This window comes from Microtus ochrogaster, chromosome 10 (assembly GCF_000317375.1).
Source record: "Microtus ochrogaster isolate Prairie Vole_2 chromosome 10, MicOch1.0, whole genome shotgun sequence".
NCBI lineage: Eukaryota > Metazoa > Chordata > Mammalia > Rodentia > Cricetidae > Microtus > Microtus ochrogaster.
This window is the reverse complement of record NC_022016.1, coordinates 57,867,498-57,878,206: the sequence shown is the minus strand read 5'-3', so window position 1 is coordinate 57,878,206 and position 10,709 is coordinate 57,867,498. Positions and strand designations below refer to the sequence as shown.

At 51.8% G+C, this 10,709-nt stretch overlaps 1 protein-coding gene across 1 annotated transcript in view; it reads right to left on the bottom strand.

The window, feature by feature from the left end:
- Tfap2e (transcription factor AP-2 epsilon) overlaps positions 1 to 5,153 on the bottom strand; it is a 20,750-nt gene extending 15,597 nt beyond the window's left edge. Inside the window, exons 1-3 of the mRNA XM_005353232.3 lie at positions 5,127 to 5,153; positions 4,349 to 4,831; positions 3,761 to 3,812 (exon numbers count right to left, since the gene is read on the bottom strand). Of these exons, the coding sequence (XP_005353289.1) occupies positions 3,761 to 3,812; positions 4,349 to 4,831; positions 5,127 to 5,153 (562 nt within the window). The remainder of the gene's footprint in view (positions 1 to 3,760; positions 3,813 to 4,348; positions 4,832 to 5,126) is intronic.
- Positions 5,154 to 10,709: the final 5,556 nt, after the last annotated feature.

Here is a 10,709-nt window from a genome sequence, read left to right as displayed (position 1 = left end):
CGCCCGGCTTACACACCTTAAATTCTAATGTACTCTACTGTCCCTACTATCCTCAGGAAAATTTAAAATTATTTCTGTATGTGCAATAATTCTTTCTTGCCTTACAGGGTGAAAGTCTTAGCAAACTAATGAAGAAGAGCTATGGAAATGCTGAGCTAGATTCTGATTTCATGTAAAAATTGAATAGCTCATCATGGATTTGTTTCCATTAGTCTCAATTTTTAAATGACACATTAAGGTATTTCTTACCAGGCCAGGAAGCTGGCTGTCCAGGCTGAGAACCTGAGTTTGATCCCTGGAACCAGCATAAAGGTGGAAAGAGAGAACCTCCTGTAAACTGATTTTTGACCTCCTCACCTGCCTACACACATACACACATAAATGAATAAAAATGCATACTGGCCAGGCTGTGGTGGCACACTCCTTTTAATCCCAGCACTTGGGACACAGAGGCAGATGGATCTTTGTGAGTTCGAGGTCAGCCTGAGCTACAGAGTGAGTTCCAGGACAGTCAGGGCGAACAAACAAAAGCCAAAAATCAAAATCCAAAAGGAGAAAAAAAGTGGTTTTCGAAAGAAACTTCTTGTGGAGGAGGGGCTTATGAGGCACCAACCAGCCTGAAGAACTTTGGGTAGTTAATGGTTGCTGAGGCAGGGAGTAGCTAACAGGGCACACACACACACACACACACACACACACACACACACACACACACACACGTGCAGGCAGTCATCACTGAACGAATTGGACAGAATTTTTCTGTGCTTTTCTTAGTTGTCTTGAAACTCACAGAGATCTGCCTGCCTCTGCCTCTGCCTCTGCCTCTGCCTCCTAGGTGCTGGGATTAAATACACTAGACCTCCAGGGCATTTCTGATCTCTCTACACCACTCCATTTTAATTTCCACAACGCCTCCCCTTTTCCGTTTTTTCACAGGTAAAACGCTTGTGCGGCTGTGCTGTAGTGGCAGGAAGTAACGGTGCCTTTTCTACATCCTCTGTCCCAGCGTGTTCTACATCCTCTGTCCCAGCGTGCTCAGACTTCAAAACCCAGCACCAAGCGCCTTACAAATGTCTGTCCTTTAGGAAGCTTCCCAACTTCTGTCTCCTGTGAGCTCGCAGGACAGACACCCCACCCTCTCGGCTGGAAAATACTACGGAGCATCGCCTTCTCCCCTCCAGTCGTCCCTGCGGAGTCTGCAATAGATTGTAAAACTGGAGGTGACAGCTGTGCGCAGAAAATGGAGCGCTACTCTTTGCCCTGCGGTTTCTTCAGAGTAATCGACCACCACCAACCCACAAGGTGGCTGCAATGGGCTGACCTGGAAGTCGGGGTGAGGGAGACACCCCTGTCCCCTCCTCTCCAGGACAAGTGCCTGTAGTCTGCAAAGATGTACCTCTCAGATCTGGGCTGTGTGACTGTCCAGGCCCCAGTGCCTTGCAGCACTGGTGAGATGGACCCCCGAGGCCCCCCACACCCGGAGGAGGAGGGCCACTCCTGACGGCGGGGGGTGGGGGGCAGGAGCTGCAAGGGTTTCGCGTGCCAGACCCCAGTCGCTAGCGGTGCAAACTCCCTCCATCCCAGGACGCTTCAGGGCTCTGAGATCGACTTTCCCTAAGAAAGGGCTTAGGCGCTAGATGGTCGCTCACAGCACCAAACAGAGTCTTTGGAAACCACCAGATAACATTGGAAGGGCCCGAGGACCAACATCGGGTCTAACCCGCCGTCTTTTGCCCTGCAACCGGCAAAGTCAAGTCCCGCGTTGGCCATGAATAACCCGGCAAAAGCAAGAACAAAACCTGAGTGTTGCGAGGCTCCCCCAGGGAACATGGTCTGGTGACAGCACCGCTTGCTTCGCCAAAGCCGGTCTTCTTAGGGTGGACCGTGGGAGGCCGCTGTCCCTTGGCATGGACACCCTTTTTTCTTTCAGAGACCCCCTGGGCAGCAGACCTCCATGCTGGCCACGGGTCAGGCTTTCTTCCGCAGATTGCCCCCCACCCCCGGCTCTGTTCTCTCCCTTCCCACAGTGCCTCAGGCTGTGACTTGAGGATCCCTCAGTTTGAGTTAGTTTCCGTGGGTGCTGCAGCTCACTCCCCGTGGCCACAGACTAGTAAGCACTGCTGTCTCCCGGATGTGTGCTTTCAGATCAGGGAGGCCCTGCTAGACTCCAGGAACCCACAGGGAACTCTCAGACCAACAGCAGATTTTTCTATCTGAAAATACCAGAGTCCCTTCCCCAAATAAAGGACTTGGGTGTCTCTAGGGAGTCAGTGAACTGGGGTTCCCTGCCCTTGAGCTAGCCAGGAGCCAAGATCTGGGGCCTTGCAAAGAGCCCAGGGGCAGGTTATTGTAGAATCCAATCCCAACTTTCCCTTCTACCAGGTCAAAACAAGAGTTGTCCAGGAAGCCAACAAAGTGCAGATAGCAAAACGCTGGTGAGGGGGACAGTGGGTCCCCAGCATCTTCCCTGTACTCCCAGCTTCTGGTGACAATCTCAGATTCCTGAAGGCACCCCTCACCAAGTTCTAGGAGGTGTGATCTCTCACCCCCCCTAATTCCATACCTAGCTCTAATTCCTGGAAGTCCAGCCCCTTCTATGTCTCCACTCCCACGGCAAGCCTCCTCTGAGAACCTATGCAGGGCAAACAGCTTGGGCTTGAATTCACTTGTTTGAAAAACAGCTCCGGCCAAATCCTGCGGGAGGTGCGGGAGGTGCGCCTGCCCTCCGGCACTGCAGGCTCCTGTGTGCCTCTGAATTCCTTTGGGCACTCACCCCAAATCTAAGGAGCTTGCCCACGGCCTGGGTCTCTCTGTTTCTGTCTAACTTGCCTCTTTTTCACCTTTCCTTGGCAAGATCAGAACTTGGTCTTCAGGCTGGAAAATCCATTCAAGGGGTGTCTCACACCTCTGCCTTTTACTAATATAAAAAGACACACAGATACGGGAGGCAAACAAAACAAAATGAAACCACCAAGGAGAGGGCCTCACAACCTTAGACCGCCTCGAATATCAATGACAAATTTCAGGACACATGGCAGGTACACAGAGAACCCCAAGCACAAAATATATATCCCAGTACACACAGATACAAGTCACAAACACACTCGCAAGACACACTGCTGCCTAGAAGAGGAACAAACAGTCTGCACAGAACCCTGAGCCCAGAGATGCAGACCTCCCCGGGGGGATAGCAGGTCTGCCCCAGAGCACACTGCCCAACGCAGTTCCTCCAATCTTCAATGCTTTAGGAGCCTTCAACTCCAAGAAAATCCCCCAGCCCTGGGAGGTGGGGAGGATGCAAGGCCTGCTGAGGTTCTGCTGGGAAGAAAGGAGCAGAAAGTATTTGCCAGGCTCCAAAGCGTTAAAGCTCAATAAAATGGAAATCATCGAACAAAATGTGTGGGAACAGCACTCCCATTCCCATTCCTTAGGAAACAGGGAAGTGGTTTAACTCGTTCTACAAATAAACTCCAGATCCAAAAAAAAAAAAAAAAAAAAAAAAAAAAAAAAAAAAAACCCTCCTTTCCCAGAGGAGAGGCAGTGCAGTTGTAGCTTAGAGAGTGCGGCCCACCTCCGGAGGCAAACTCCTGAGTAAAATCTTCCAGCTAGCGCCACTAGCCTTCTCCTGAGCTGAGAAGGATATTCCGAGCCTGGCGACGTACAGGAAACAACGGCCAGGGAGAAGAAAATGGGTCTGTGCGGCCCGGGGCCTGCACCATCACGCCCGGCTCTGCCCTGGAAGTTGCACACCGTTCCTTACCTTTCTTGATCACGGATTGGTCCAGGAGGCTCATTCCCGGGTCGTCTATCGCCTGCAAATAGAAGAGGATGACAGTAAGGGCGCTCAAGGACCTAGTCAGCTGTCGCTTCCCAAGCCCGGCTTGCCCCTTAGTCCACGTCTGCTCCGCCCTATGCTCACCACCGGCTGCCTGAGGCGGCTACCAGGAGGACGGGCGTGACCAGGAATCGCTTGGGCTCGGCACCATCTGCGCCCAAGCCGCAGTCCTGCCTGGGTGATCTCCTTGTCTTAGACAGACAACTACTGAGCCTCTCTAAACCCCAGCCTAGGCTGCTCCAGAAGACTGGGGCTGGGCGTGGATGCCCAACGTGGCTCAGTCCCACAGTAGGGAGAGAAAGAAATGATTTCAACAGGGTTGCTGCTTTCTACTCAGTTTCGAGGCCGCCTTTTTGCCAGACAGCACCTAGCCAAGGACTTCCTGACAGAGGCACAAATGTAAAGTTGCAGCTGGAAGAAGAGTCGGGGATCCTGCTTTTGTCATTTTTTGTTTCCAGCCAGGATGCTAAATCGCTGCCCATCCCCGCCCATCCCGGGCCCTTCTGGTCTCACCTGCAGTTCCTCCAGGCCGGGGGGCGCCGCTAGTCCAGGAAGACCAAGGGGAGCATCTGCCAGGCCGTGCGCGCCGTCGGCGAGGCTGTGCAGGAGTCGGGGTACCGCAGCAGCATAGTCCCGGCGCGGGTCGAGGCCCAGGGCGCGGGCGGGTGGCGCCAGCAAGCCGGGCTGCTCGTCGTGGGCGCGGGTGGCAGTGCGGGGAGCGGCCCAGGCAGCCTGCGGGGGCTGCGGCTGTGCCAGGGGTGCTAGACCGCCGTAAGGGTCCGCTGCCAGGTGCGGAAAGGCGGCGGTGGCGTCGGGGCCCTGGCCGTAGGGCAGCGGCGGCTGCGGGTAGGGTGGCGGGAAGTAAGGAGGCTGAAAGTCCGCGGCTGCAGAGGCGGCGGGCGTGTGGCACAGTGGCGGCGCGGGTCCATAAGCCGCCTGGGACAGAGACGACAGGCGGGTCCCGCCAGCCGCTGCGCCCAGCCCGTCGGGGCGCTCCTGCAGAAGGAGAGGCGTGTGTTAGGCGAGCCATTAGAGGCTAAAAAGACACCAGCCCGCGAGGTGCCCCTCAGCTGGCGAGGGTCCTGCTGCTGTCCACGAGTGAATGCCCTGCGGGCAGAACTCCCAGACTGGGGACCTCGGGGCTCCTGCCACCACTTTCTCAGCCTGGCAGAGGCCCTGCGTCACCCTTCCCTCGCGATTTCGTTGGCGCAGGGGGTAGGAGGTTTGGAAGTTCCACTACCCAGGTTCCTCGATCCCCCACTCCCCGCCGAGTGTGCCCGGGACTACTCACCATGGCGGAGTAAGCGTGCACCAGCATGGGGAGGGTAGTGTGGGGCGTGAGGCGTGGCAGCAACACAGCCCTCGTCCGACGGCACTGCAAGAACTCAAGCCCGGAGCCCTCACAGCCCGCGGGGTTCACTGTCTGGTAGCTGGGTGGAACCCAGTTGGGAGCCCAGTGGGTGTGGGGTCCTCAGTGGTGGGTGCCCGCGGGTGGGTCCATGGAGGAGGAACGTAAGGGAGCTGAGCGCACTTGAAAAAAGTCGGTCAGCGGGTGCCCAAAGCCCGCCCTTCTCCCTCTGAGCTCAGCCCGCTCCATGCACTCTAGTTATAGTGGCGAGGGCGCGCCGGGCCTCTGGGGGCGCGCATTAAAGGGACAAGCTGTGGCCTACCTCATCCTTTTCCCCAGCGGCCTCCGAACGGGAGGCGTGGCTTTGGTGGGAACCGGTGGGGTGAGGAGTGAATGAATTCGAAGCCCTTCTGGTGAAAGCTCTTTCTGGGCTCCAAGATTGCAGCTGCGATCAAATGGAAGGCGGAAATGCAACGCAGGGGCCTATGCTCGCTCGGGTCTGTGCAATTTTTATCTACTTTTGCTTACTACATTTATTTAGTGTGTCTGTGGAAGGGGGGCACGCGTGTGCCACTGTGCACTTGTGGAGCTCAGAGGACAGCTTGCAGGAATTGGTTCTTTTCTTCCACCCTGTGGGTCCAAAGAGTTGAACTCGGGTCCTGAGGCTTGGTGGCCAGTGATTTAACCCAGTAAGCTATCTCGCCACCCCCTTCCAATCTTTTTAAGTGAATGCATAAATAAACGCACACGTTCGACTTTGAGCAAAGCATTCCTCATTTCTGGCATGAGCTTCCTCCCCTGTTAAATGGTAGCCGTCTTTTCTGCAACCAACCACCCAATGGCGAAGGTGAAAGACACTGGTGAGCTGCAAACTCGAGCCTATCAGTTCACGTGCACACTTGTGTCAACATGCATGTGTGTAGGAGGTTAGGTTACAGTCTCCCCTTCATGGCTTTGGATCAAAACCACTGAAGGTGTGTCTGCTTCTCTCTGACTTCCTGAGATGGTAACCCTCAATGCCAAGCCAGAATCCTTGGATATTATAGACACGACCTATCCAGAAAGAGTTGGAGTCTGGTATGAGCTCCATCTCAGAAGGGACCAAAGTATTTCTGAAGCCATGGGAGCCTGGGCTGCCTGTGAATCTGTGACCTGGAGACGGTTAACTGACGCTGGGTGGAAGGGGTGCCGTGTTACACTTGTGCACAGTCTGTGTGTGAGTGTGTTACCATGGTAGGCAATGTCTGTCTGTCAAGCATGTCCTAATCTCTACCGTCAACTCATCTTCTTTTCTCCTGTCCCGAGAAGCGGAGATGGAGATTAGAGAAAGGCAAGTGGGAGAAACACTAAGGACAATGAGAATTTTAAAAGCAGAAGGAAGATTTTTTTTTAGGCCACAAACAGGGTGGGGAGATAGAAATAATCATGTGCACATTCACCACACAACATGAATACTGAGTTGCCTACCACACCAAGTCCCTCGTCATCCCCATTTTCAGGTGAGGGACAAGGCACAGAGAAGCTAGATGACTTACTGGCTAAGGTCAAAGAGCTAGCTCAGGGCAGTGCTGGGGAGGCCCTTCTCCAGCCTCCTTCCGGGCTCAGGATCATTATTCTTTTCTGTCTCGGATCCAGGACTTTACAGTTTAGACTCGCTCTTGAGTGGCTGTGTAATTCTGGGCAAGTCTGGCTTCTTCTCCAAACTGTTTCTGCAGCTGCAACAGAGAGGAAGGGAGGGTGGAGAGCAGCCGTTGTTTCCTTATGTTCCTTTCTAGAGAAGGAAAAGGTGTAAGGCCATTGAGAGGTTAGATCATTGACCGGCCTGATGTATGCTCTAGGTGAGTATCCCAGAATGCACCTGGCTAGTACAGAGCTCAGACTTGGTTTTCTTTCAGCCTGGCAGGGAGAGGGGTGGGAGCAGTGAGGAAAGGATGGAGCCTTGCTAGCAACCAAGAGTTTCCCAGAGGCCAGAGCCAGAAGCTAGGAGGGCGGAGGGGGTAGACAGGGCAGGTGTGCAGTCTTCCTCCTCAGGACAGAGCTAAGATCTGGTGTGAGCTTTGCATATGTGTTATTCACATCTGCGAGTCTACGGCAACGTCCTCCGTCCTCTACTCCCTACCTCGCTCACGAGACGTCCGAAATTAGTCTCTGATATAGATGTCGGTGCATAGCTCACAGTTGGTGGGCTTCTGTGGGAAAAGCCCGGAAACCATGAGGATGATGTCTAGGTTCCTCCAACAGGCTTGAGATGGGCTGGCTGTCTCTGGCTTCCCTCACTCTTTCTTGCCACCTCCTCCTCTTAACTCTGTTTTCCCTTTCATCTTCACCTCCTCTGATCATTCTTTTTCTTCTCTCTCTCTCTCTCTCTCTCGCTCTCTCTGAAATAAAGCTTCTCTGCATAGCTCTGGTTGTTGTCCTGGAACTCGCTCTGTAGACCAGGCTAGCCTCAAATTCAAAGAGATCCACCTGCCTCTGCCTCCTGAGTGCCGGCAATCATTCCTACTTTTAATGTCAGTTGTACGTGTTCAGAGCAGCTTCTGTCTTTTCTTGTCTTTATTATTTTTAAATTTCGTGTGTGTGTGTGTGTGTGTGTGTGTGTGTGTGTGCATGTGCACACGTGTGCACATGTATATCTGTGGTGGTCAGAGGACAACTTGAAGGGTTTGGTTCTCTCTTTTTATCATGTGGGTTCTGGGAATTGAACTCAGGTCATCAGGCTTGGTATCACGTGGCTTTACCTGTTGAACCCTCTCATCAGCCCCCTGTCTACATTCTTCAGAGGCAACTTCATCCCCCTCCCAAGTCTAATGACCTTTTTGCCTCTGTTACCCCCAAATGTGTCCTCCACAGTCTGTCAATTTGATTAGAAATCCAAAACCACACATGCAGGTGCCAACAGGATGATCCCTTAGGACAGTGGTTCTCAATCTGTGGGTCTTGAGCCTTTTGGGAGGGGGGGGTTGAACCCTTTCATAGGGGTCTCCTAAAACCATCTGAAAACACATGTTTACATTATGACTCGTAACAGAAGCAAAATTACAAAATTACAGTTACGAAGTAGCAACAAACATAATTCTATGGTAGGGGATCACCTCAGCGTGAGGAACCGTGTTGAAGGGTCGCAGCATCAGGAAGGCTGCAGTTAACCACGTTTCCAAGTTGACGCTGAACATACGTCTCTTTCACCATCCCAGGCTCATCCGCTCGTCCTCCTGGATTCTGCAGCCACATTCTTCAATTTTAAAACTTGCCAGTTTTTGGCCGGGCGGTGGTGGCGCACGCCTTTAATCCCAGCACTCGGGAGGCAGAGGCAGGCGGATCTCTGTGAGTTCGAGACCAGCCTGGTCTACAAGAGCTAGTTCCAGGACAGGCTCCAAAACCACAGAGAAACCCTGTCTCGAAAAACCAAAAAAGAAAAAAAAACTTGCCAGTTTTCTTGAGGCTTTTTGTTTGTTTGTTTTTGTTTTACTTTTGCCTGTGAAACAGTGTGTCACTATGTAGCTCAGGCTAGCCTAGAACTCACGACCTTTCTGTAAGTCCTGGATTACAGGCATGAAACACTACACCAAAGCCTGAGTGTTTCTACTTATAATCCATAAATGCTCACCATGAAAGACATGAGCAGGTATCTCAGAAAGCACATGACACCCCTTTCTCATCACTTTAAGTTTTCTTTTTTTTAAATATTATTTATTTATTATGTATACAATATTCTGTCTGTATGTATGCCTGCAGGCCAGAAGAGGGCACCAGACCTCATTACAGATGGTTGTGAGCCACCATGTAGTTGCTGGGAATTGAACTCGGAACCTTTGGAAGAGCAGGCAAAGCTCTTAACCACTGAGCCATCTCTCCAGCCCCACTTTAAGTTTTCTTACTATCTTCTTCATAAACATAAGGCTCAAAGTGTGGTACCTTGTTCACCAACACCAATGACTTGTGTTTGGGGACTTGTTAGAAATGCCAGTTCTTGAACTCTACCTCAGACCCAGTGAATCAGCAACTCTGCAGTAAACTCCAGCAATCTATTTTAATAATCCCCAAAGTGGACTGGCAGTGGTAGCACACGGCTTTAATTCCCGCACTTGGGAGGCAGAGGCAGGTGGATCTCTATGAGTTCAAGGCCATCTTGATCTACAGAATGAGTTCTAGAACAGCCAGGGCTACACTGAGAAATCCTGTCTCGAACAAACAAAAACAAACAAGCAAAACCACCTAACATGACCTAGGTTGCACTGAGTAGGCCCTGGCAACAAACCTCAAACAGGTGACCTGAGTTCCTCACTCTTGTGATTCATTTCCAACTCTGTTGAGTGACTTTATGCCCTGGGTCGTGCCCCTCCCCTACTGAAAACGCTTCTGGGCTCTATGCGGTTCCCACTCCAGGAACTAAACACACTAGCTAGCTGGCACTCTAGGACTTGCGATTACTTTTCCTTTCCTGCTCTGTGAGACATGTCCAAGAAGTCTAAAAGAGGGGCTGGAGAGAGATGGCTAAGAGCACTGATTGCTTTTCCAGAGGAAGTTCCAATCCCAGCACCCGCATGGCAGGAACAACACATCTGTAACTCCAATTCTGGGTGGGCTGACACCCTCTTCTGGCCTCCACAGGTACTGCACCCATGTGATGCACAGACATCCATGCTGACAAAACACCTACCCACACAAAATAATAAATGAATCTTTAAGAAAAGAAGTCTAAGCTGGGCGGTGGTGGTGCACACCTTTAGTCCCAGCACATGGGAGGCAGAGGCAGGTGGATCGCTGTGAGTTTGAGGCCAGTCTGGCCTACAGAGTGAGTTCCAGGACAGGCTCCAAAGCTACACAGAGAAACCTTGTCTCCAAAAACCAACAGGAAAAAAAAAAGTTTAAAGAAGTGGAAAGTGTATCTAGTATGTTCCTTGGTACATGTCAGGCAGCCAACAAATGCCTATTAAAGAAATAAGTGGATGGATAGAAGTTCCCTGGCCTATTAAGGGGCTCTTTGGAAGGGCTCCCCCTCCCCGGACATGAATGACCGGGGGTAGCTACCCATAGGAGCTCATCTGACAAGTGATGATTTTGCTTAGTTCTTCTGGGGAGAGGCACACTCTACAATCTGCTTCTGCTTCTTCGGAGATCAGAAAAGCTGTGTAACACCAGGGTTTCAGATCGGATGCCTTCTGCTTCAGGGACAAGGGTTTTGCACTTTGTAAAGCATACTGGTGACAGTTTCTTACGGACTGTTTTGTGAGATACATGCACTCGGATGGAGGCTTGGGGTACACAGAGATACATACTCAGATACCCCTGGAAAACGGAGGAGCACAACAGGCACAGACACATTTATAAGACATGTACACAGGATATTTATTAATAATTTGCACATAGTATGCATACTTAGATATACACGAACTCTCATTTGACATACTTATATTCTTTTCCAAGGTTCCTCTCTCTCTTTCTCTTTCTCTCTCTCTGTCTCTCTCCTCTCCTCTCTCTCTCTCTGTCTCTATCTCTATCTCTCTCTCTGTCTCTCTCTCTCTC